Genomic DNA, 27,411 nt, shown 5'->3' on the forward strand with positions numbered 1-27,411 from the left:
ATGGCGCGCGTGAGTGTTCTGCCTGGAAGGAATAGGCAGTGATAACTCAAGCGGCAGTGCCCTACTCTTTGAAGCTAGGTCAGCGTGTCTTAGAACGCGAAGCTACAAAAAAAAAATTAACGAAGATAACACATGTGCTGTGCGGGGTAAATACATGTATGTAGAACCAATTGAACACCTCACACACAAATGTGATGTATCCATCCGGATGTCGATGCAGGCACTGTCACTTTTCCTGAGGCCCTAGGGTTTAGAGAGAACAATGGCCACGTAAATAAATCTGTGGTGGAAGTTAGCGAAAACCGATTGGCAGATAGGCGGCTCAAACGCAGACAGGTGACATAAGGTTAGAAGTGCAGGGAGCCGTTTTGAGATAGAGTGGTAAATTTCAACAGACTTAAACAAATAAGGAAAAAAAGCCGGGCATGGTGACAATTACCACCACCCCGTTTCAAAGAGGACGCTCCTGTCATCCATCTATGCATCCTTGCGGCAGCTGTTTCTCGTGGAGACAAGACTCCTAGGAAGAAAACCATGTCGTGTTGACGTCACTCTTGCGGCGCATTATAGGGGCAAATTTGAAGGTAAAATGAAGCAGACGTAGACACAAGGTAACTACCGATTTTTCTTACCCGACCGGAGACTGACAGGCAATCGGCCCAATATTGTAAATGGACGGTTTCACGCTAATCCTTTGGAGGACCAGCATTTGCCTATACGTTCCCAATATTCGGCCGATTGCCTGTGCTACTTGGGAGACTCGCGTAAGCGAGGCTTCAGCAGATAATGCTTTCAGCTGCTGCAACTATCTTCCGCTGATTTCCTCAATGCCTTCATGCCAGGCTTTTTTCGTCGCGCACTAATATAAGAAGGGCACTCACTTCTCGCAGGCTCTGGCCTGGTGGGCACTGGGATGGGGAATGGACTGCCACAGCCATGGACCCCGTGTAAAACAACAGCAGTGCTCTCCGGTGCACCAGAGGTGTGAGCGACCCTTCGAAGAACGATGACCAACGGCGATTAGGGGCGCAGCACCGGCTTCTCCTCTGCACGACCACGTCGGGAGGAGGTTCGTATCTCGTTCCGAAATTCAGCAACGCTTAGATGACGCAACACACAGCGATAGTTACAGCACGCGTCATGTAGTCATTAGCACAAAGTAGTGGAAGACATCTCGGACATACTTAGAAGCCTCATCGAGGTAACTTTGAGTGTCGAAATTCCGGATTGTACGGGTGTGTGCCTTGTAATTCCTCGGCGTTACTTAGCGCGAGAGAATGACAGTTTAAGCCGCCGCCGTGGCTTAGTGGTTATGGTGCTCGGCTGCTGACCCGAAAGACGCGGGTTCGATCCCGGCCGCGGCGGTCGAATTTCTTTGGAGGAGAAATTCTAGACGCCCGTGTACTGTGCGATGTCAGTGCACGTTAAAGAACCCCAGGTGGCCGAAATTTCCGGAGCCCTCCACTACGGCGTCTCTCATAGCCTGAGTCGCTTTGGGGTGTTAAACCCCATAAACCAAACCAACCAGAATGACAGTTTAATAGCGCGGGGTGCTGTGCTGCATTGAATACGCAGTGCTCTGATGAAGTGGCCAGCGCTGGATTGGATCCGAGGCCCACTTACGAAGATTTCTTTTTCTTTATTTCCCTGATGATGTAGGCACTGCAGATGATGCTATGAGGTCACGTGTGGATTCGCACCGTCGGACGTAGACAATGACAATTCCATATTTTCTGCTTGATGAGCAATATAATGCCTTTGTATTAGAACTGGCAGCGTGATAAAAGCAGCGCATTTAACGGCTTTCTGCACGCGACTAATTCGAAGTATGCGCTATACGTTGTTATCGGAGTGTCAGTTCACATGAACTACTGTTTACTTCGCGTAAGAACAAAGCATTTATGCACTAAGTACTCATAGCTGTGTTAATCGTACCAACTACAGTCCGAGAGTACTCCGACCTAATGATTCCCTTTCCTATAGTTCGCCATATACCATGCTGTACTCACATGTTTAGCAATAGACTATTCTTTCTTCTACAGATCCCCAGCCGCCGCAGTGGCTCAGGTATTGCGCTCGGCTGCTGACCGGAAAGACGCGGGTTCGATTCCGGCCGCGGCTGTCGAATTCCCCTAGAGGCGATATTCAGGAGGCCCGTGTACTGTGAGATGTCAGTGGACGTTAAAGAACACCCGATGGTCTAAATTTCCGGAGCCCTCCACTACGGCGTCCCTCATAGCCTGAGTCGGCTTGGGACGTTAAACCCCCATAAATCATATACAAAAACGATTTTTTTGCGATGCGTTTCGGTGCAGGTATTAGCAAGAATTGAAGACAAAGAATACAAAAAAAATATGGCTTTTCTCAGGCGAATCCATATAGAAATGCTTGAAAGATGCGTGAAAAAGCTACACATTTTATGCCTCACACGTTCAACTATAGAAGGAGTAAAGTTTCACACAGGTTCTTTCGTCTTCCTTATTGCACCATCGGTGCCCCCGCCAGAGACGGTTGGTTTCAACTCGAAGACTGAAGCTCGATCTTCGCACCAGCGGTGCCCCGTCAGAGACGGTCTCTCGATGAGTTCACACGCAGGGATAAAGAAAGGCAATAACTGAGGTTTATGTACAGATATTTACAGCGTACAGAAGTTTAGACACTCGAGACAAATTAACGGCACAAGGACAAACAACAAAAAAAAAGGTGGATCTGGCTAACACTAGGGGAGGCCCCTAACTCGGCGTTGCCGAAGATGCCTTGCATCTGACCTTAGCGCAGAACCCTTTTTCTGGCACCGGAGCCCGGTTTTAAAGACATCAAGGCCCGGCCCACATTTGCAGCTTCCAATCATGTTGTGCTCTTAACATCATTGGTTCATCCAGGGCATGGCCAGCCCTCCAGCTTCCGTAAGGTAGAGCACTCTCTCCACCACAAAATAAAAATAAACACAAATAGACATCCGTGCCAGCACGTGTGCGAATCAGTACCGCGGGTGGGGGGACACCCGTATACCTGCCGGCGCGTTCGCGAGCGGCCGCGTTCCAAGAAAGGAGACGCTTCGCTTTGAGCACCCCCGGCCGCGTTCCGATGACCCCCGCGAACGCTACCGAACCCTTACACGCCCTTCCCAAGATTCTACAAAGGGCTCAAATGCCACTTTTAGAATTATAACGAGAAGGGATCGGTACGGGTCACAAAACCACCCTGTGGGTGACATACCATAAACAAAACGTACACATTCAAATGCGCGTTTCACACCTGTAAAACCAGCGCATTCACCGAAGTCCAAGCTGTCGCGCTGCGACCAGTTGCACGAACAAAACCAAAAACAACAAAATGCACACGGGCACCAACACAACATCACGCAAAATGCACACTTAAATACACACAGTGGCATGCCTGCCGTGCGCCGTAACACAGCGTCCAAGTTGGTGCGTTGCACCCAGTTCGCCTGCATGCACGCCGTCGTCCTGCTCGCGAATGAGCACACAGACACAGACACTCGCGACTGGAGCGTTCACAGCACTCGCCCAATGCCCACGTGAGCCTCCTTAGTCGCACCGAGCGTCCCTGTGTACATTCGAGCCACCACGTGTTGTCAGTAATACAATTAACGCCTAAACGGTAACTCACTCATTAGGCTGGCGCCACAACGGGGCGCGAACTGAAAAGATGGTGCCCTCCAGGATCAAAAACGTCCCGGGTTTTGATGGGTCCAAACCCCTCACTACACGACGCACCTGAGGGCCCGCTCTCTCTGGCGCGCTGGTACGAACCGCGTGCTGCGTAAGGAGCATAGCTCTTCCCCCGTCTAACCATACCAATGCAGCCGGTCTCGCTACACTTGATTTGGCGACCTGCAGCACGGAACGTAATGTTCCACGAACCGACTTTCAACATGAAAGCTGCGCACCTGCGTCCTGGCACTTCGCCTCGCTTAGAGCCATTTGCCCCGTTCCTGCTCGGGCAAACACTGACGTTGCCGTTCTCTGCTGGATAGGCATTTGCCGGCTTCGTGGCATTGTCTAACTCCGAGGCTCCATGAGGTCCCTCGCGGTCACTTGACCCGAGCTTGCCTTGCGGCAAGTCGCCACTCATTTCCGGGTGCTCAAACGACCTAGCAGGACACACACCGGGTGCGTTCGACAACTGCGCGGCGCTCTGCCCGGTCGGCCCAGCAGGCCCACCTCCGCTCTCTGCCTCGGTTTAAAGGCTATTGCTATCAATAAGGCTACGAGGCCCTTCATGCCCTATGACCGACACAGTGTGCGGTTGCGGCAACGCCAGACTTCCTTCTTTCACTCGCTCGCCGATCTGACGTCTGTCCTCACCGACCGCCCCCTGCTGAACGAAATGCTCTTTTTCGCAGCTCGCTTGAGACCGAGTTTTTGGAATTGGAGTGATTTCCAACAATCCTGAACTCGCGTCCGCGTCCCTGGTGTCATTTGGGGTAGAGCTAACCTGTGCAGCTGGATCGTCGGAGTGCGCGTTCACCGCTTCGAATACCGCGACGCTGCGTTCCGTCACGATACTTTCTTCACGAGAGATTACAGTTTCGTGGAAGGCTGGCTCCCTCTTTTCTTCTGCCTGGCTGTTTTCTTGACCTGTGCTTGACAAGCATAAGGCTTTACCTTCCAGCACAGGTGGCCTCTCCTCTCGGGACTCGGAGTAGTTGTCCCTCGCTAGTCCACTAGCTTTCCTAGACTCCTTGAGCTCAGCGAGCTCCAGCGCTAGCTGCTGGCGCTTTGCTTCTAATTCCTCCAAGACGCACTTAACATCCTGAGGTTTCTCCTCGCACAGTGGCGCCTTTCCTCCATTCATTTTCGCAAGTTCAGCCTGAAAGTACGCTAACCGCGCCTTCGCTAATTGCACTTGGTACCTCACATCGAGTGAGGGCCGGCATGGATAACCCTCCATACCGCTAGCTGTACTCCTCAACTGTCCTACCGGCTCGAACACATGCACAGAGGCGCTAACAATGCGACGAAGGAAACTCACAGTTTCGATGCGTCGATCCGCATTGCCAGCTCCTTGGCGTCGCAGTCCACCGCCACTTTCACCGGACGCTGCGATGAACTGCCGTACACCGCTGGTCCTGTGCCCGCTGGTGACCGTTGAGTTCTCGACGCGCTGCTTCCCTTCACTGGACGCAGTGTCGCGTCGCTGGACTTCTGCCGTGGTCCTTGCGTCCTTGCCGCCGTGTCTCCGCAGGTCCGTTCACGAACGCTGACCTGTCGCCTTGTCGTCACCTTTCTCCCTGCCTTGTCTTCTTCCTGCGCCGTCTTCCGATGGCCGCAGGATCCTGTGGACTGCGCCAGTAAAGTTTCACACAGGTTCTTTGGTTTTCCTTATTGCACCAGCGGTGCCCCCGCCAGAGACGGTTGGTTTCAACTCGAAGACTGAAGCTTGATCTCTGCACCAGCGGTGCCCCGTCAGAGACGGTCTCAAGATGTGTTGACACGCAGGGATAAAGAAAGGCAATACCTGAGGTTTATGTACAGATATTTACAGCGTACAGAAGTTTAGACACTCGAGACAAATTAACGGCACAAGGACAAACAACAAAAAAAAAGGTGGATCTGGCTAATACTAGGGGAAGCCCCTAACTCGGCGTTGCCGAAGATGCGTTGCATCTGACCTTAGCGCAGAACCCTTTTTCTGGCACCGGAGCCCGGTTTTAAAGACATCAAGGCCCGGCCCACATTTGCAGCTTCCAATCATGTTGTGCTCTTAACATCATTGGTTCATCCAGGGCATGGCCAGCCCTCCAGCTTCCGTAAGGTAGAGCACTCTCTCCACCACAAAATAAAAACAAACACAAATAGACATCCGTGCCAGCACGTGTGCGAATCAGTACCGCGGGTGGGGGGACACCCGTATACCTGCCGGCGCGTTCGCGAGCGGCCGCGTTCCAAGAAAGGAGACGCTTCGCTTTGAGCACCCCCGGCCGCGTTCCGATGACCCCCGCGAACGCTACCGAACCCTTACAGAAGGGCATCCCCTTTTCACAGGCTGTCGTCGGTCGGAGAGCCCTGCAGCCGCCTTGTGTCCAATGCCAGCGGTGCTCTCTGGTGTGTGGCACACTCGAAGCGGCCACCAGTGGACGCGTGTCGACAAATGCGTACGTATGGCATTGTGATAGTCACCATCGTTCTGCTGATCCAACACGTGGCAAGAGTTGCATCATGCGTCAAGAAGTCGGTAGGAGGAATCAGTGGAGAGTACCTGGAACGTATTTCCTAGCTCTTGGTCGGAAATTAACGTGCCATAATTGTCAGAGGCGCTCTCTGAAACTAATCTCTTTTCGGCATAGCTATCTTTCTCTACATCTATCTTCTCTTAACCCTTCTACTGCCAGCTTTTTCTTTAGTCTAAGCGTCACGATAGGTGGGAAAAAAATATTAGCTCTGTCGCAATGAGCGCGTGCCGAACTCTGCAGCATTTGCGAATTAAATACCATTTGCGACGGTTTCGGTGCGGAGGCCGTGGTTTATAACGGGCGCATCATTTCCGTCTATAGAATTCGCGTGCGAGCCAAGTGTTGACGCTTCCGCGAATGCTGTAAGGCCCCTAAAAGTATGAACCTATATCAGACCATTTCTCACCTTTTCCGATGCTTCCGGCCCCATCCGGTATCTGCGTGCATCTGTCTCGCAATACGGTATGCAGTATGCTGTGGTACACAATTACGGACAATTACAGCATTGCCTCATGTGTCCATATCAACTTCGTTGGCTTTGTTTCAACCAGCATATGATGAAGTTTCGTTATCTAATCTACGCTAGCCTGTTCTGATTGGTGCGGGTACGCATACAGGTGGGAACCGCCACTGAGGAACATCATTCCTTTATCACCAGGGTTCCTGTAGCCGTGCTTCCAGGGATGTCTGCAAAGAGGCCGTCACGTGATGGACCGCGTCGGCGCTGAGGCCGCTGTCTGTGCTCCGAATTCTACGATGCCTCCCTCGTGAGTATCCAAAGGTTCCAATTCAGTGCATTTCCCAATTCATCAGTAATTGTAGCGTCAAAGCGTACGCTACGGAGCCTGTGCTTTAAATGCTTAACAAGACTGAGCAAAGGGGGCAACACTTTACTACTTTCGACGAAGTGGGAAGGGAACAGGTGTCTAAGGGCTACCGCATATCTTCACCATTATAGTAAGAAAGCTGAGAAAAGATCAGGCTGAAACGCGTTTGGCAGGTACGCACAGAATTTGTTGAGAAAAAACTTTGAAATCACTGCGGTGACCCGCATTCGAGCAACGCCAATGCAAAACATCCATATACTAGATAGACGTCCGTGGCTCTTCCGGCGACCATGCACTATAGCGGTGTCCATAGCTATTTTGACGTCTCAGTGTTTTTTTTTTCTTTTAAATAACTAATGGCACCTCAGAAACTAAATTTGTTCCATGACAATGTTTTATTACACTCTACATGTCATAACCACACTTTTTCAAATTTTAGGCATGCCGAAAATGTTCTTAAAGGGTGCCGCCTGATCTTTTCTCGGCCCTAGTCTACGCACTCAACATGGCGACATCTGGGCTAGTTTGGCTGGAAAATCGGTGAGCTACAACGTCGCAGAACGCACCCATTTTCACTTCCCTGGACAGCTACTGTGCTGCCGGCTCAGGCGCACCAACTTAGCTCACCCTTCTCCCTGCGTCTGAGGCGACGAATACAGTGCACGGGTAATCCTTCACAAAACAATCATTTTGTACCCGGAGTCACATAGTGCTTTGCATGAAACGCTTTTAATAAGGCAGTCTACACCCTGAGTTCAGCAGCAACAGCACAGTAACAGAGTTTAACATAACGACGATAACTTAAATTTTTAGACTAAAAAAGGTATGGACTCCTAAAGTATACAATTCATATTTGTATGTACAGCCCTTAGTTGGCTTGTCTAAAAGCAGCTTAAGCAGTTCTCTACGTGGCAAACCAACCCAGGTTTTAAATAAAGCTCCGGATTCACCAGGCAGTTATTGCGTTCGGACGAAACTGCGCGTCCATTCAAGCAAGAAAAGCACCAGCGCGATATTCGGACTAGACATTCCACTGGTTATCTCGACCTGCTGTGAAGCGCACGGATCCCTCAACTGCACTTTTGCGTCCTTGTATGAGCCGATTAATAAGTGGAGCTATATCTCTGTTTCATGCCGATCTTTTCCTGCGCTTATTATCTTTCGCTTGCCTTCTCTCAGCCAGACTGGGTGCCTTTCCCGGAAGCCACAGCGTGGCCAGATCACCTCCGCACCGTCCAGCAGTCGCCTGGTGAAGTCACGTGCGCACCGGGAAGAAGGCTGCTGGGAGACAGAAGGTGAGGATCCGAGGGGTCGTCCTCGTGTCGCCAACACACCGCGAGATGAAGAGAATTCTGCCTTGTCTGCATTTGTTAATGCACGGTATGCGGGCGAAGCACCGTAAGTTCCTCAAGTCAGCCTCCAACGTTTCAAGACGACGCAAGTCTCATGAGGCGTGGCAGCTTCTAGTCTCCCGGTTGCTAATCTTGAATTGCAGGGATTGATGCTGTGTCCCACTTACAACAGTCGCTGAAGCCAAGCGAACCAATTACTGAATTCAGAGCAGTTGCTACGAATATTTAGCTATGGAAAGTAAAAATGATAGGAGTAAAGATCAGGTTCTTCTTCCTCTTCTTGCACCACAGGTGCACCGCCAGAGACGGTTGGTAACTCGGACTGAAGCTCTTCGCACCAGGGGTGCCCCGTCAGAGACGGTCTCTCGATGAGTACAGACGCAGGGATGAAAAAGGCAATAACTGAAGATTTATATACAAATATACACAGAATATACAAGTTCAGGCACAACGGCAAAAAGACGAACAACCAAAAGGTGGATCTGGCTAATACTAGGGGAGGCCCCTACTCGGCGTTGCCGAAGATGCGTAGCTTCTCACCTTAGCGCAGAACCCCGCTTCCAGCTCCGCGGCCCGGTTTTAAAGGCCTAAAGGCCCGGCCCACATTTGGTGGCTTCCAATCATGTTACGATGTTCACATGATTGGTTTATCGAGAGCCTGGCCAGCCCTCCAGCTTCCGTAGGGCAAAACGCCCTTTCCACAAACCCAAACGCACGGTCGTGTCAAATGAAAATAAACACAAATATACATTCGTGCTCGGTACCGCGTGTCGGGTGGACACCCGTACTTCCCGGCGCGTTCGCGAGCGGCCGCGTTCCAAGAAAGGAGACGCTCCGCTTTGAGTGCCCCCAGCCGCGTTCCGATGACCCCCGCGAACGCTACCGATACCTTACACGCCCTTCCCAATATTCTACAAAGGGCTCAAATGGCACTTTTAGAATTACAAACAAAAGGGATCGGTGTCTGACACGAAACTACCCTTCGGGTGACATACCGCAGCTACACCAGCACTGGCACGAACAAAACCAAAAACAAAAAAATGCACACGGGCACCACACAACATTACGCAAAATGCACGCTTAAATACACACAGTGGCATGGCTGCCGTGCGCCGTAACACAGCGTCCAAGTTGGTGCGTTGCACCCAGTTCGCCTGCATGCACGCCGTCGTCCTGCTCGCGAATGAGCACACAGACACAGACACTCGCGACTGGAGCGTTCACAGCACTCGCCCAATGCCCACGTGAGCCTCCTTAGTCGCACCGAGCGTCCCTGTGTACATTCGAGCCACCACGTGTTGTCAGTAACACAATTAACGCCTAAACGGTAATTCTCATTAGGCTGGCGCCACAACGGGGCGTGAACTGAAAAGACGGTGCCCTCCAGGATCAAAAACGTCCTGGTCATCGATAGGTGAAAATATCCGACTATGCGACGCACTTGAGAGCACTCTCTCTCTGGCGCGCCGGTACGAGCCGCGCGCTGCATAAGGAGCATAGCCCCTGCCCTGTCTAACCGTACCACTGACGCCGGTTTTGCTACTCTTGATCTGGCATACTGCAGCACGGAACGTACTTCTCCACGCAGCGACTTTCAATTTGAAAGCCACGCCCTTGCCTCCTGCTACTTCGCCTCGCTTGGAACCATTTGCCCCGTTCCTCCACGAGCAAACACTGATGTTGCCGTTCCCTGCTTGATAGGCACTTGCCGGCTTCGTGGCATCGTTTAGCACAGAGGCTACATGAGCTCCCTCGTAGTCACTTGACCCGAGCTTGCCTTGCGGCAAGTCGCCACTCATTACCGGGTTCTCAAATAACCTGGCCGGACACACACCGGGTGCGTTCAACAACTGCGCGGCGCTCTGCCCGGTCGGCCCAGCGGGCCCACCTCCGCTCTCTGCCTCGGATGCAGGGCTCTTGCCACCAGCAACGCTACGGGGCACTTCATGCCCTACGGCCGACACAGTCTGTGTTTGCAGCAACGCCAGATTTTCTCCGGTCACTAGCTCCGTGTCAGAGGTCACAATCTTAGTCATAGAGCCTGCAGGAGTTCCACCGCTTTCCTGTTTGTTATCGGACACCTTGGTCTCGATTGGCCCTTGATCATGAGAATTGGGCTGCTCCTGTTCTTTGCTAGCCGCCCGTGGTGGCGGAAAAGCTGTGATATTTCCGCGCCCGTCAGGAATTTCGTTTTCACTTCCTGAACCTTTAGCGGCCTTTCCTAACGAAGATGCGTTCCCGCATACCGGCTGATTGCTTTCAGCGTCCTCACTGCTGTTTTTCTGACCTGTGCATGACAAGCATAATCCTTTGTCTTCCAGCACAGACGACCTCTCTGCTCGGGACTCGGAGCAGTTCTCCCTGGCTAGTTGGCTAGCACTTCTGCTCTCCTTGATCTTAGAGATCTCGAGCTCTACCTGCTGGCGTCTTGCTTCGATTACCTTCAAGACATACTTAACCTCCTGAGGTTCTTCCTCACGAAGCACCGCCTTTCCGCCATTCACTTTCGCGAGTTGAGCCTGAAGGTCCGCTAAGCGCGCCTTCGCTAACTCAACCTGGTACCTCACATCGAGTGAGGGCCGGCATGGATAACTCTCCATACCACCGTCTGTACCCCTTAACTGCCCTACCGGCTCGAACACATGCACAGGGACGCTAACAATGCGACGAAGGAAACTCACAGTTTCGATGCGTCGATCCGCATTGCCAGCTCCTTGGCGTTGCAGTCCACCGCCACTTTCACCGGACGCTGCGATGAGCTGTCGCACGCCGCTGGTCCTGTGCACGTTGTCACTTGCTGCGACCCGCCGGTGACCGTCAAGTTCTCGACGCGCTGCTTCCCTTGACCGGACGCAGTCCCGCGTCGCTGAACTATTGCCGTGGTCCTTGCGTCCTTGCCGGCGTCTCCCCGCAGGTCCTTTCTCGAACGCTGCTGTTGCCTGACCGTCGCCTTTCTCCCTGGCTTTAGTCTTCTTCCTGCGCCGTCTTCCGATGGCCGCAGGATCCTGTCGACTGCGCCAGTAAAGATCAGGTTCTTCTTCCTCTTCTTGCACCACAGGTGCACCGCCAGAGACGGTTGGTAACTCGGACTGAAGCTCTTCGCACCAGGGGTGCCCCGTCAGAGACGGTCTCTCGATGAGTACAGACGCAGGATGAAAAAGGCAATAACTGAAGATTTATATACAAATATACACAGAATATACAAGTTCAGGCACAACGGCAAAAAGAAGAACAACCAAAAGGTGGATCTGGCTAATACTAGGGGAGGCCCCTACTCGGCGTTGCCGAAGATGCGTAGCATCTCACCTTAGCGCAGAACCCCGCTTCCAGCTCCGGGGCCCGGTTTTAAAGACCTAAAGGCCCGGCACACATTTGGTGGCTTCCAATCATGTTACGATGTTCACATGATTGGTTTATCGAGAGCCTGGCCAGCCCTCCAGCTTCCGTAGGGCAAAACGCCCTTTCCACAAACCCAAACGCACGGTCGTGTCAAATGAAAATAAACACAAATATACATTCGTGCTCGGTACCGCGTGTCGGGTGGACACCCGTACTTCCCGGCGCGTTCGCGAGCGGCCGCGTTCCAAGAAAGGAGACGCTCCGCTTTGAGTGCCCCCAGCCGCGTTCCGATGACCCCCGCGAACGCTACCGATACCTTATACCTTACAATAGGTGTAACGTGAAGAGGCAGGTGGGCAGAGATGATAGAACAAACGCGGGTTAATCACATCCTAGTCGAAACAACGAGGAAGAAAGTGGCTTGGGCAGGACATGCAGTGCGAAGGCAAAATAACCGCTGGTCCTTGTGGAGAGGGGAATGAATTCTAAGAGAAGGCAAGCGTGGCAGGAGGCGGGAGAAAGTCAGGTGGGCGTATTAGATTAAGATTTCTGCGGGGATAGGGTGGCCGCTGCTGGCGAAAGACAGGGTTAATTGGAGGGACATAAGAGAGGCCTTTGCACTGCAGTGGGCGTAGTCAGGCTGCTAATAAGTTATTGAACATCGCCGAAAGAATACTAATACCCCTGGTCAAATGTCTAGGGGAATCCCCCAAGGTGGAGTAAATTTGTAATAAAGGAGTAATTACTAATTGGCATCCACCCAAGCGCAGCCATACGGCTACACAGAAAGCTATACAGCTTTCTCAGAAACTTCGTAGTTAAAGAAAAATTCGTCCTTGTCCGGGGTTCGAACCTGGGACCACCGCTTCAACGGAGCAGTCGCGCTACCAACTGAGCTAACCGGGGCGGCAAGCTTAAGGTAGCGCGAGAGCTAATTGATCAATAACTCGAAGTGGGAACAGTGTTGGTCAAATGTTTATGGGAATCCCCCAAGGTGGAGCAAATTTGTAATAAGGGAGTAATTACTCATTGGCATCCACCCAAGCGCAGCCATACGGCTACACAGAAAGCTATACAGCTTTCTCAGAAGCTTCGCAGTTAAAGAAAAATTCGTCCTGGTCTCCCTTATTACAAATTTACTCCACCTTGGGGTATTCCCCTAAACATTTGACCAACACTGTTTACACATCGAGTTATTGATAAATTCGCTCTCGCCCTGCCATAAGCATGCCGTCCCGGTTAGCTCAGTTGGTAGAGCGACTGCTCCGGTGAAGCGGTGGTCCTGGGTTCGAACCCCGGACCAGGTCGAATTTTTCTTTAACTACGAAGTTTCTGAGAAAGCTGTATAGCTTTCCTGTGTAGCCGTATGGCTGCGCCTGGGTGGATGCCAATGAGTAATTACTCCCTTATTACAAATTTACTCCACCTTGGGGGATTCCCCTAAACATTTGACCAACACTGTTCCCACTTCGAGTTATTGATCAATTCGCTCTCGCCCTACCATAAGCTTGCCGTTCCGGTTAGCTCAGTTGGTAGAGCAACTGCTCCGATGAAGCGGTGGTCCCGGGTTCGAACCCCGGACCAGGACGAATTTTTCTTTCGGCCGCCGCTGCGCGACAACTCCACTTGGTAGCATATCTCTCCCCCTGGTATGACGTCACGCTGTGACGTCGATAGGCATGGCATGACGTCAGAGGTCATTCTTTTTGTCACGCGTGGCTACTGGGCGCCGCTGCGCGACGACTCGAGTTGGTTGCTCATCTCCTACCCTGGTATGACGTCAGAGTTAATTATAAAGGTCAAACCTGGCTACCGGCCGCTGCTACGCGCAAGACCGTTCATGTGCGTAGTATTGCTTTCGCAATAAAAGGAAAAGTGGATGACCGCGCGCGCCTTTCGTGGAATTCAATGTTGTCATGCGTGGAAGCTGTCTAACTCATAACGGAAGCATCCTCAGAATTGTACGTGGCACGCACAGCCGAGTCTGCGTGTAAGAAATTAAGTGTACAGGAATGAAGACATTGTGCATCGTCGAATCTGTTGAATAAACGATTGTAGCCCAGAAAGAAATTGTTTTTAATGAAGCAGTTCCCCGCGACCTTTTCAGTTTACGGCGTCGCTCTACCCCGACCCAGCATGGCGATCCTCTGCGCAAGGCTCAGGAGGGCGTCTGCGGGCCGCCGCAGCCCAGAAAACTGGCCGAGATGCAGTGGCGTCGTGCGGGGACCCTGGGGTGTGCCCCGAATTCTTCTGTAGGCCGGGAAGACTGGTCGGTGCCGCAGGCCTGCTGCGCGGTGGTGGCGGCGGATCGTTGTGCGCAGGGCCTGTGGAGACCACGGGTCCAGGCCTTTCTGGACGTTTGAGCGTGCGGCCATGCAACTCCGAAGACACAACGTGGGACGCTTGGATGTCATTAGCAGGTTTGTTATTTCTACACTTGGACAGATGGATGCACAACCTGCTCAGTCTGCACTGGTGTCTAGGGTTGAGCGGGCACCGCACAATGGGGTCTTGTTCTGTGGTTGGAAACGTGGCCATATCCGAGTTCGGTCAAGAGATGACACTTGTAGCACAGGCGATGATACAGCACCGATGATCACACGGTGAACGAGATGACACGGCGAACTACACTTTGAACACTCCGCAAGTGTGGCAGCAGCTCACGATGTGCAGCTGGCGGAACGACAGAAGCTGGTAGAAGAACCCGTAAAGCGGCAGAGCAGTCGCGCTGGTTCCGGGGCTTCGGCTAGCCACTGCTGCGCCGCCTAGAGAGCTTCGGTTGTACCAGTGGGTGTATGCTCAGTATTTTGTGTTTGGATTTCTGAACAGCATTTTATTTAAGGCTGATGTATAGGAATTGCGCAAAGGCCATAAGGACCTTATTTTCCCTTCTTACTGATGTCGAGCTGTTGACGACTCCTTTAGTGTTGTTTTCACGGGTGATCTTTTAGAATAAAAACATGCAGCGCATAAGCGCAATTTTTTATTTTGTTTGGAACATAGTGCATGAGCTTCACCAAAACTTATTTCTTGTTGCTTACTGCAATATTTTGCATTTTATAAACAATATGATTCAGAATTCTTTCAGTGGAATTACCATTATAAACAAGCAAAAATAAACATTTTCATGACACCACTTCATCCTATTGTGTGCAACTGAGAAAAGCGGAAAGCCGACTCGTTAACAGCAAAATATTGTAAAAAGAACAGCTCTGGACACATTATTCAAATACTGATCAACTAATTCAGCCGTGCTTAGGTCCTTCTAGATGCTTGGCGGCATTTCCAGTAAAAAGGTTGCGATCCATGACTTTATTACGTCTATATGCACGGCATGCTTAGAAATGGCATATTAAAATAATTGCGCTCCACTATAGACGATGTAGTTGATCATTTTAACAACAACAAGCAAGTGTGAATCGAAAGCATTGCTGTAGAAAAAAATAATAAGAAGCCAGGCAAGTAATCCAAGGGCCCTCATTATATGCAGAAGAGACCATATTTAAAATATCGCGCGCAGCATAGGACTGTAGGCCCCGTCACAAAAGGAAAGCTTATATAACTCGGCACTATCTTTTGTAGGAAACGATTGCATACAGCACAGGTGAAGTGGCTTGATCCCTGATTGCGTCTCTCTTGGGAGGGAACAGCGCGAACAAAACGACAGACAAAGCAAGAGGACACAAAGACGAGCGCTGACTCGAAACTGAATTTTTTATTGAAAAACGAAAACATATATACATCACAATCACGTGAGCAAACAGAGCTACGAGCATTGGTCTAGCGGAATCAAGACCATCAAACGCACAATATGCCACGTGGTGAGCTCCGAACAAAGGCAACCCCTGCAAGTCACGAATTATCTAAAAACGATACTTCTTTGTCAACTAATCCCAAAGAAGGCTGGTTGATACACTTTGATTCTTTCCTCCGTATGAAATAAGCTTCCATAATCTCCCTTGTCATTTTATCCTGGTTAAATAAAATTTTAGTTTTTGTGACCAAAGGGCGGCACTTTTCATGTTTTTTATCATTTTCCTTCCCACATTCGCGGCAATGATCTTTCAGATGAGAGTATGTGGTGTCTGATAGTGAATTAAGATGTTCCCTCAGGCGAACATTAATACATCGGCCTGTCTGACCAATGTATACTTTTTTGCACGATAGTGGAAGCTCGTAGACTACAGAGCATGCGCATTCCACCAACGGTGACCTGTGAGTAACACGGCATTTGAATGGACTAACGCCTAACACATTTTCACTACGGTTTCTGATGGCCCGGCAAAGCCCGCTCAACTTACAAGGTGTCGAAAAAACAACTTCGACTTCAAACCTACCAGCAACATTTTTCAGATTATGGGCTACTTTGTGAATGTAGGGGATGACTGCCCTTTTCTTACATGCCTTGTCCCTCTTTGACTTGACGAAATCCGTCCTCACCAGCCGCACCAACTTTTCGCACGTTGCCGAAATAACCGAATCAGGGTACCCTGCGGTTTTCAGCCTCCTGACCTGTAACAATACACTCTCTTCGATCCGGTGAAAACAAGATATCTGTAAGCTCGAGCGGAGGGCAGACACAGCTATTTCATTTTTTACATGTTTTGAATGTCCGGAAGAATAGTGCAAAACCTGTTTCTGGGATCTTGGGGAGTAAAGCAAACAAACATGACATTTTTCAGCAGTTTTGTATTAATCATGTCCATACCAGCTGATGATGAGAGATTCATGTTATTAACTATGGAAGCGATACCATCTGCGAAGAATGCGATAGCTGTCATGATGGCTTTTGTGTTGAGCGATAGTAACTTTGAAGGCGTGTCAAATTCACTCGTGAAAACAGATGCAAATGCATTGTTAAATATTTCTGCGCATTCATGCTCAGTAACCGCATTGGATATTCAAGCCTCGCAGTGGAAAGTATGTGAGCTAGGCCACGGCGGTTTGCAGTGCTCATTTGAGCCTCAGCGAGTTCTTCTGAAGCACTCCCCCCTCCCGTGAGCACTGATTTTCTCTGACGTAAATCGTGTTCAAGCCTTCACGGAAATCTTTTCCAGCGGCGCCATCTTGACCCTACAGGTGTTAATTTTTTTTTCCTCAGCGATTCATTCTGTGAAGGGCCCGCACTCAGTAGGTGCCGGCTCCGCCGTAAACACGAATTGCGAACAAAATTTTGCGGAGACATATCTGTGCAGTCGCTACGGGAAGCTGCTAGCATTTGTAGCGTGTTTGCCTGTGTAATCATTCACGATTGATGGCAGTGAGAAGCTCTGCCCGCAGGTGCAGCCCCGGAAAAAAATCATGGGGCCGAAATTCGCTTTGCAAACACCTCGGCTACTTTGTATTTGAGCTTTGTCGTTGTGCCAAGACCACTATTCTTGCCAGATCACACGGAGTGTGTGCTGGAGTAAGGGGTAAAACGTGGCCAGTGGCTGCGACGTCGACGTATACACGTACTAACTGCGCTAATGTCCGCACTGCGACACCTTAAAACTGTACTCCGAGAGCACACGAGGATTGCAGAAGTGTTAAAAATTTTTGACCATCCCTGTTTGTTCTTTGGAGACACGATGTCAAAAAAAATAACTATATGGAGCTGTTTTCGACTTAGTCGCGGAATGAAAACAGTTCTGAGAGTGCTTGCTTTTCTACAGCTTTACTGTAACCGCTTCGACCAGTTTTGGGAAGCTTTTCTTTCTTTGCTGCTGTTCGAAAGATCGCCGCAAGAAATTTGTTGACGCTAGCTCGTCAAGGCACTTCGCCCGGCTGCCGTGATTTTGGCCGTTGTATTTGCCTCGCGCAGGTGTCGTGCGTTTTCCCGCGCCATTTCTATTTCGTGATTAGAGACGCCTCGGAATATGTCACACCAACTGCCGCGAATCGTCAGAGTCGGATGTTGTGTTCCCACGATACCAGTCACACCCGCGTCGTGTGGTTTCCGCCTCACCTGTGATGTATGTGTGCACTGAGGGCTTCCGCCGTGGAAGATATCATGCATGTTCTAACGCCGCAGCGAACAGCATGGCCCGCACTGAGAGGTTCTTCACCGTTGCAAAGCAGCACAGTCTCAGTTACACCAACGTGGGACATGATGCTTCCCAGTGCTAGAAAAGAAGTTGATTGCGCGGACATTTCAAAATATGCAGACTGAGATAGCGCAGCATAGCACTAGGCTTGCGCGGCTGCCTGATCATCTCTCGAGCAGCCATATTAGTTACTTAGTGGCGCTCCCTAAAACACGTTATACTTGCGAAGAGGCAAATCTCGTCGTATGCCGCCGTGGTGGCTCAGTGGTTATGGTGCTCGACTGCTGACCCGAAAGACGCGGGTTCGATCCCGGCCGCGGCGGTTGAATTTCAATGGAGGCGAAATTCTAGAGGCCCGTGCCCCAGGTGGTCGAAATTTCCGGAGCCCTCCACTACGGCGTCTCTCATAGCCTTAGTCGCTTTGGGACGTTAAACCCCATAAACCAAACCAAACCAAATCTCGTCGTTGTTCGACGTATGCTCCCAATGACCGTGCGCCATCGCTAGCAGCGCCGCCGTGCGTACGAGTAGCCGACTGTTTTTGAAAACGAGTAAGTATACTCGGGCAAGAGAAGAGAGTCACACTTTTGCCCTTCTTCGGCAGGGTGATGGTTGGTTGGTTTATTGGGGTTTAACGTCCCGAAGCAACTGAGGCTATGGGGACGCCGTAGTGAAGAGCTCCGGAAATTTCGACCACCTGGGGTTCCTTAACGTGCACTGACATCGCACAGTACACGGGCCTCTGGAATTTCGCCTTTATAGAAATTCGGCCGCCGCGTCCGGAATGGAACCCGCGTATTTCGGGTGAGCAGCCGAGCGCCGTAAGCACTGAGCCACCGCGGCGGTTGCAGCAGGGTGAGCTAGTCGTTTCATGGGACCTAAATACTGCTGTTTAGAACAAGCTATCCAAAGATAGTGTTTCTTTGCGCCTTGGCTAGTTTCTTGCGAAAAGTCTGGGCCCGATTTTCATAATCTTATTCCGAGATTGTTAAATAGGGCACCGCCAAGTTGTGCTTTTGAAATCCTTCGGAAATGTCATGGAGTCATGAAGCCTTCACAATAGCTTTCACAAGCAAGCAGAGTGCAGTTATGTGCTTGATTATCCGCGATATTTAGTGGCTACTCTAGCAGAAAACCTGTTACGAGAGATAAAAGCTGCGTTCGTTGTGACGCTAAGAAAAGTCGTGAAGAAAAAGATAATAAAAGATAACGGTTGTACCACATCTATGGCTTTCGAATGATGAATTAAGAGCATCCTTTTTGATATATGCAGTACTTCTCACGCATGTATGATCGTCTGTTTGATGAAGTCGGCAAACCTCTGTATTGTATAATTCTTGTACCCACAGTGCTTTTCATAAAAAAAAAATGTGAACAAACTCGCTCTAGCGTCCGAATCAAATGAAAAATTCAAGTGCTCTCGGAGTAACAGTCCCCTTACTCGAGCGGTTTCTTGCAGGAACCACGCTGCGAAGGGAAACAAGGAGAAGAAGGTGGAGAGGAGGCAGCCCAGTGAGCCTGCCAGACGTGAGTGCCGTGGAGCTTCGCCAGTCGCATTTGTCGTGCCGTCGAGTTGCACGCTACCAGGTTAATAATTACGGGATACATCGCGGCATCATTACGCATGATTTTCGGAAGCAGGATGCAAAATAGTGCAGCTCCAAGATCCCGCATTTGTGACTGGAATCGCGGCCATTTGGTTTGGTTGGTTTGGTTTATGGGGTTTAACGTCCCAAATCGACCACCTGGGGTTCTTTAAAGTGCACTGACATCGCACAGTACACGGGCCTCTAGAATATCTCCTCCATAGAAATTCAACCGCCGCGGCCGGGATCGAACCCGTGTCTTTCGGATCAGCAGCCGAGCACCATAACCACTGAGCCACCGCGGCGGGCGGGGCCATTTGAAGCAGGGGGAGAAAATTACGAAGGATTAAGTGAAATGACCCCGCGGCGCATAGTCACTTCATAGTCATAGTCTCCAAATAGCTCACAGTCCCCAATTTCCAACGAAAAGCTTTATCTCTAGCCGAATCTGGTCATTGTTCGCCTTACGGCTTCAAGGAGCAGAGTCAGAGGGCGTCGCAGCTCGTTGCATTTACTCTGGCCGAAAGTTCTCAGCAGATGTACTGCGGCCGCCGCGGTGGCTCAGTGGTTATGGTGCTCGGCTGCTGACCCGAAGGACGCGGGTTCGAACCCGGCTGCGGCGGTTGTATTTCTTTGGAGGAGAAATTCTAGAGGTCCGTGTACTGTGCCATGTCAGTGCACGTTAAAGAACCCCAGGTGGTCGAAATTTCCGGAGCCCTCCACTACGGCGTCTCTCATAGCCTTAGTCGCTTGGGACGTTAAACCCCATAAACCAAACCAAACCAGATGTACTGCGGTGAGTGCTCACGATGTATGCGTCGCAATGGGTGTGATATACGCACCAAGAAAAAGTACCAGTAGGTGTTTATGCAATAGTCAGCAATGGTAAAGATTTGGTGGGAGAGTAAGGACCACTTCAAAAAAATGTCTGCCCTCAGTAAACACCACGTTTTATTTCCCTTTCTCGCGATGTCATTGTTTTTGCGGCAGCAATGGACGCATTTATTGCTGGGAAAAGTGTTTATAAACATTTTTCTGCCATTCGAATAAAACTTGTCGCTCTGCACGAAAGAGAACCCAGTCATCTGTTTTTAGACGCGAATGCCGGCGCAGCTTTGCCCCTGGCATCTGCGACTAAGAAACTGTTCAGATGCACCGCACTTTACGCGCAAAATAGGACCACGCTAACCACACCTATTTAATTTTTTTTTTTACCGATTTGAGTTAACTATGTATTTAGTGAAAGTAGCCTGACTTTCATTAGAATGGAGGTATCTATTGACACTGCCAACTTCTTTTTGTGCTGAGTGTCCCTTCAAATTAATGAACAATAAAAGATCGATTGCCATGAATACTATTGAATTTGAATATAATTCTCCAAAGCAAACCATTAACAAATCGTCTTTTCCAATTGATTTGGCAAAAACGCATTGCAGGATCACCTTCGTAAGTTGATTAAAGATTACCTCTTAAGATTGTCTGCGCGTACGCCATGATATTCATGCATCGTCTATGACTACAAGCAGCTGTGTGGAGTAGCGCACGGTAGTAATTTCTTGCACTGAAATCAGTCCCTATTGCCGGTGCCAAGGCCAGAACTAATAGCACTGCCCTTATGGTTAACTGCCTTTACAGCGCTCGACCTGGACGAATTTTTTGGAACGCTGACGATTGCGAAGAGGCTCAGGGCAACATAGCCAGCTCTCCAAGGCAATAGGTAAGCACACCACCTTCGGGCCATTATTGATTTTCACTCACACGTATAGGGGTTACTCAACTGACCTAAGACGGGGACTAAAAAAAGATTTTTGTAGCTTGCTTATGGTAGACAGGTTTGTTAGCGTTCGCGTAGAAAAAAGAAAAAAAAAAGTGGTGTACAAATTAGTACTTGCTCATCGAAGTTGTTAAGATTGCTAAAAATGTTTAACTTCTTAAAAAAAAAATTCAGGGCGCACTTTGTTCACCTAAAGTGCTGTGACTCGAAAGCCTTAAGCGTGGTGAAAGCCTTAAGCGTGGTGTTGCTGTTTGTGTCACTGATGCGTTGTTAAGACGTTAGGCTTCGCCTCTAAGAATGAAACGCGACAGCGTCTTCCAACGCTGTCAGAGAGTCCATAGAACGCCATCGCCCGTTCAGTATGCCTTGCTCGTCGGTAAATTGGTTTTTGAGGCAAAGAAATGTATCTGTCTCTCATATCTCGGTGGACACCTAAACCTCGCAGTAACTGGAAGGGACGAAGATGGGAGTGAACTGAGACACCGTATTCACTAGACGCTCCTTTGTTCATTCTAAACGATCGAGCTGGCATGGCGGAGTTTTTTTTTCCTTTATTGCCTGGCTTTTGCAAAGGAAATTGGGCAAAAAAAAATCAACAAAACACAATAAACGCTATGTACACACGACTCGTGGTCAGCCAGCATGAATTTGGCTTCGTCTAATTAAAATTCAGGCAATATACAGAGCGGCTCTAGTTTTGAGAGCCACCCCGGAGGGTCCGCAGCGGCCTTCTGAATGGCCAGAAATATGTCCATACATTCGCGAAAGTATATCTGGCAGGTCTTGCGTCTCGGTCACAATGGTAGCCTTCCATTCTGGAGCGCCATATACAGTGGAGGCCTGTCAGCATTATTAAGTCGAAAGGCACCCCATCCTCATTTTCAACAGATAAGTACCGAATGCAGTACGGGTCTAGCGGAAATTCTTTCTGTAAGGTTCGCTGCAACACATCCCAAAAATAAACCCCTTCCCAACAGTGTAAAAAAACATGGTCTATTGTTTCCAGCTTCCTGCAAATCAAACAGTGAGATCCCCAGGGTAAAAAGAATTCCTTTCCCTCTAAAGATTTTTTAACCGGTAAGGTTCCAGTGTGCAGCTTAAAAAAGAAGGTTTTTGTTCCTGGCGGCACCTGCATTTTTGTCACTCTCTTTAAAACATCTTTGCCTAAAAAAAAAAAAGCAGGCATGGCGGAGTGGTTACCGTGCTCGTCTCGCACTCCGGAGACCGGAGTTCGATTCCCGAACGCGCCCAATTTCTTACTCGGTTTTATTTATTTATCTGGCCTTACTAGAGAGGTTAATTAGGCTAATTACGTGATTAAGCAATTAACTAAACTCGATACAACTTAATTGGAGCACCACTATACGATTCCTTTAATTGGTTGCATGGTTACTAGCCAAAGTACCATTGACCCCGTTTGAAAATCGCGCACTGTGACGTCACGAGGGTTTCGACCAATTGAAAAGCGTGACATTTCTGTCGACAACTTCTGCTTACAACGATGAGGCATTAAAGGCTTCCGCCTTAAAGCTCTTTATCTTGAACGCTTTTCTTGTTACAGTTAAAGAGAGCGCCACGAGCACGCGCGAGACAGCGGCGGCGGGCATGCAATCTTAGACGGCAGCGCCCTCTCGCGCGGGAAGCCCTACACAGGCGCTGTTACTACCAGCGCTGCCGCTTTAGCACGCGTTGCTGCAAACGTGGGCGACGCTATTGCAAACAAGTTACCGCAGCGAAAATTACTTCCTCAACATTTTGCAGCCTGGCATCGAAATCATCCAATATTTACGCGTGCGCGTCTAGCGGCTTAAAGGCGGACAATCAGTCTGCAGTACATGCAGAGGCTTTTAGACGCATACTCTCAGAATTCACAAGCACATCACGCAAAAGCTGCAGTGAAAAGAACTATAAAATAATTAGCGTATCAAACGCTACTGCACAAGGTTGGAAGCCCGGCTAATTACGTACAAATTGGCTCGATGGAGATGCCTTGAGGAATAAGGTCAAAGTACGTAAAAAAAAAGGCAGTATGGTGACGTCGACCACGACGGTTCGCAGATTGCGGCTGGAAGAGAGGCACCGAGCTTTGAGCGTTCTAGGAACCACAACAGGGGAAAAAAAGCTGCGAAGAGGACGGAGGGTGAATTTCGATTCCCGAAAACTGCGCCGCCACAAAAACCATAAAAAAAATTTACTACCGCACTTTTTTTAAATGTCTTTCAATGCCTTTTTCACGACTAATGTCAAAGGAGGATTTGTTTTATGGCGGCTTTCGTAAATAAACGCGAAAAGCATTCATGCACAAGGTTTCTATGCGTCGGTGTCTGGCGTTGTTCCTAGTAGGTTTGTTTTACAATCAAGTTTGTACTTTTGTGTGGTAAAACATGGCTCAGCCGCTTAGAAATTTCTACTTGTTTCGAGTACATTTCTTTCAAAATCAATTTCAGCCTTTGTATGAGAAAACATGGCTCTTGCCTGGAATTTTTTTCTTGGTAGTTGTGATCATCTTGCTTGGACAAATAGCATTAGGTTAGCTGCATCAAGTAATCAATAAAAAAGAATCGAAGTGAATTAGGCTCCAGATTTAGATTAGCTGTACTGAGCAATCACAAAATGAACAAGGGAGGGGAAAACCTCAGTTTGCTAGAGCCAACGTTTCGACAAGGGGACTTGTCTTCGTCTGGGCAAAGCGTTCATCATCGGCAGGGATTAAATAGGGCCTTCGCTCCTAGGAGGAAGGCCCCGGGGGTGGGGAAGGAAAGTGGTGTGGGAGGGGATGCGTGTCAGGAAGGGGAGGGAGGTGAATCATGATTCGTTAGGCTGCAATAGTGGAACAACTTATATCCGGGGGGTGTATAATGAACAAAAGGCTTTGAAGGGGCTGCGACGGATGAAGGGGATGAGGCGCTGGGTGAACCTGCAAAACTCAGATAAAAGGATTAGTCAGCGTGGTACAGGGAAATGAGAACAAGGAAAAAAAAAAAGGCTGGCACTGGAAGGAGAAAGGAAGGGGGGGCATTTTCAAGGAAGGACAAGGCACGGGGGGGGGGGGGGGTGAATGGCTCGTGTTCAGAGAAAGCCAAAAAGTGGGGGCGGAGGGGGTAACAGGAGTGTCATGGTTTCCGAGAACTGGTAGCAGGGGATTAGGAGAAAAAAAAAAAGGTGAACAAAGGGAGAGGGTGACAAGGCCGGAAATGGGGTGGAAGATATGACGTGGGAAGGGTGCAAGGAGCGACAGTATACTTATGTGAGGTTCTAGGAAATAGTCTGACCACGTGCAAGACATTTGTTAATTTAAAATTATGCTGACCCTGGAATGTACCTGAGAGATTCCAGGTTTCCTCTGGACATGTTGATCCCTGTTGGTTGCAGTGTTTTTACTGAGCAATGTTTTTTATAGAAGCAGCTGTAATTGTTCAAACATGAGAAAATAATGTACTTTGCGCAACCGTTACTCCGCGAGCGACGCATGTGCAATAAAGAGGGTTTCGGAAATAAAATTGATGTACAAAGGAATTTTTACTACTTTTCAGAAATACTGTAGAGGGGAAGCCTTCCTCTCGTTCTTGCCCTGCAAATTTAACAAATATTTAAGAACTTCTTGTTGGGCGAGTTGGTGCATACTGTTGTAGGTACGAATTGCGCACAAAAGACACACACAGGAAAAAAAAAACACACAAAGGAGACTGAAAGAGCGCAATTTTCAATTGCGCTCTTTCAGTCTCCCTTGTGTGTTTTTTTTCCTGTGTGTGTCTTTTGTGCGCAGTTAGTACCTACAACAAATTCAACAAAGTAACTCTGAAACAATGCACCCGCAAAATTAGAAAATACAGGCATAAATGTCTAGGGGAACAACCTCAGTGGAAAAAACTCAGAGACGATGGAAGGCAAGAAATGAAAAGTAATATTGCTTTCCCTCTACCGCTGTGCATAACAGGCTCCTCTCCTCTACAAGAGAAGAGTGGGATTTCCCTTCTTCCATTTTGGCACCGACCGACCGTGCCAGGCGGTTCACGGAGGATAGGGAGAACACCTAACTGCGGGCAGTATTTTTCGACAGGGGGTTCTAACGCTATCGCAATCAATATTTAATATGAACAATACTCTCTCGATTGCAGTTTTGAAATTGCCTACATTTAAACCGAATTGGCTCGAACTGTTTGTGGCTTTCAAAATGCATTCCATCTTTATGAGTAATAATCCTTCTTGGTGAAAGCATTTTTCAATTTTATCGGTAAAATGATGTCTTCGCGACATTGTAAAATAAGCTACATTTTAGATAAATGGAAGCAATTGAGGCTAAGGCGTTCATTAAGGAGTCCTGGCAGGTTTGAAAGATTGCAAAATTAAGAGGACACGATTCCTCTTTTTCGCACCAGCTACGGCCGGCCCATGTGTCGAAATCGACTTCACTGCGACTCCATGGATTAGCGAGATGTCAATGTCATGTGTTTTTTGGGTGCCTAACAAATAAGCAGCGATGACTCTAACTAGTTTTTGTCCCTTCTGGTCCTGTACGGCCAGCGCACCATCACGGCCCTGCATTGTGGACAGCTGAAAAGGAGGCCTTGGGTGCGGCTTTCGAACTGCAGCTGCAAATTTAGTTGTTTTATCGGTAGGACATAAACCATGCTCTCTCGAATGCGTGGATGTGATTCGTGACGCTTTTTGCTGTGGAATGGAAAATGCCAGTAGCCGCTTTTAGGCTTTCTGGAAGTCAATTAGTGCCGCCGGCAGACACAAATTCGTCACGGAACGAATAATTATTCATATGCCTTGCCAGCTGCCTCTGATCTAGTCGCTATAGGCTCAGGATCTGGTCCATTAATTTATAATAAAAAAAAAATTAGTACAACACTTGGACCCCTAGGTTTCATTGCGTTGTTTTTTTCTTCGTTTTGATAAGCGTCCGCGCACATAAACTTCGTCCACATAAGGTCGTCCTTCAGCGGGACAAGTGAAGACAGTTCGCAGTAGTGCCAGTGAGTGTGAGACTATATTGAACAAACAGTGCGGGGACACGACGTAGAAGAAATATTGCGCTACACGCCATCCGCATACACGAAATTTGCGACACATTTGCTATAATAAAGCTCCTGGACTGTGCCTATGTTGTATATGACGTGTCGGTTTTAACGTTACAAAATTACACATAGATTATTAGAGTCGGCCGTATTGCATTGTCCAAAGTAATTTCGAGCCCGTGGGTCTCATTAAAGTGCGCTGACATTCTGCAGCACACCGGCGTTTAGCAGTTCACGTACATCGAAATGCCATCGCAACAAACGGGATTGGATCTAGCGACGTTGGACTCAGCAGCCGATATATCTCATTGTTAGTCATCCAGAGCAGCGAGTAGGCTGGGCCTATAATACTGTCATAAACTTGTAACGATACTTTTATAATGATGGTTTAAAATCGCGAAAACGTTTCGCAGTGGCGGGCAGTGTTTGTCACTCCAACCGAAAGCATGTGCAAGTCGCTGAAGAGGTCACTTAGCCATTCTTAGTATCCTCTACCGGAGCACACTCGCTAACACTGCGGCCAGTAGTTTCCTCTATCACTCTAGGTAGCTTGTTTTTTACGTTTTAAAAGTCAAGACATCAATAACACTCCGTTTTCGATGAAAGCTACACGTAATGCCTTACTGCCCTCGCTTCTGAGCTGCATGTGTTGGCCCATGCAGTGCAGTTCGCGCGGCGACCTTTGCGTGTCCAAGCGAGGGCCACCTGGTTCCACGAGGAGGCGAGCGCCGGCGTCAAGCACGTCCTCGCAAGTGCCCCCCCGTGCGGCGTCACAGAGGCAACCAGGGGACCGCGTCACCAGTGCCCCTCCTTCGACATCGCGCAGGTACGTGGCGGGGGTGGCTTTTTCCGGTAACCACCGCCTCTGATGAAAACCGAAGTGGCCAATTTCGAATTTTTCGCTTGCACTGCTAAAAACAGCGGTTTTTTAGATGCGGTAATGGTCTTTCTTTTGGTTGCCTGCAAAGTTACCTCACAGACCTGTGCACTAGAATTAAAAAATTCGCTGTGGCTTAGCTTGGTTAAGCCCGGTAATTGCGAAAGCAATATCCGTACCTACGCCATGGTACTGCTGGTAGTGTAGCTGGTGGTGGTGCTTGTGGTTAGACTTGTGGTGATGCATCGGTTATACAATCCAATCCAAACCAATCCAATCCCATCCAATCCATTCCATTCCATTCCATTCCAATCCAATCCAATCTAATGCAATCGAATCCGATCCAATGTAATCTACTCTAATCTAATCTAATCTGATCCAATCCAGCCCAGTCCAATCCAATGTAA

At 49.2% G+C, this 27,411-nt stretch overlaps 2 protein-coding genes and 1 non-coding gene across 10 annotated transcripts in view; all 3 read left to right on the forward strand.

Moving 5' to 3' along the window:
- On the forward strand, positions 1–26,983 carry LOC149348588 (uncharacterized). Its single transcript, XM_089586064.1, has 7 exons — positions 1–9; positions 891–984; positions 6,929–6,966; positions 8,206–8,321; positions 13,806–14,137; positions 19,203–19,270; positions 26,795–26,983. The coding sequence occupies exons 1-7, from the start codon at positions 1–3 to the stop codon at positions 26,981–26,983; spliced, it is 846 nt and encodes a 281-aa protein (XP_089442190.1).
- Positions 1–27,411, forward strand: part of LOC149348587 (uncharacterized) — a 176,909-nt gene that overhangs the window by 30,170 nt on the left and 119,328 nt on the right. The gene's annotated exons all lie outside the window — the stretch shown is intronic.
- Positions 13,232–13,305, forward strand: TRNAI-GAU (transfer RNA isoleucine (anticodon GAU)). Its single transcript has one exon. It is a non-coding gene; the product is annotated as a tRNA-Ile (tRNA).

The sequence above is a fragment of the Amblyomma mixtum genome, chromosome 4 (assembly GCF_055824585.1).
Source record: "Amblyomma mixtum isolate Tamu chromosome 4, ASM5582458v1, whole genome shotgun sequence".
NCBI lineage: Eukaryota > Metazoa > Arthropoda > Arachnida > Ixodida > Ixodidae > Amblyomma > Amblyomma mixtum.

Coding starts and splice junctions, on each gene's coding strand:
- LOC149348588 (XM_089586064.1), top strand. Junction 8,322..13,805: donor AGGCTGCTGGGAGACAGAAG/GTGAGGATCCGA, acceptor TTAATGAAGCAG/TTCCCCGCGACCTTTTCAGT. Junction 19,271..26,794: donor GCCCAGTGAGCCTGCCAGAC/GTGAGTGCCGTG, acceptor CATGCAGTGCAG/TTCGCGCGGCGACCTTTGCG.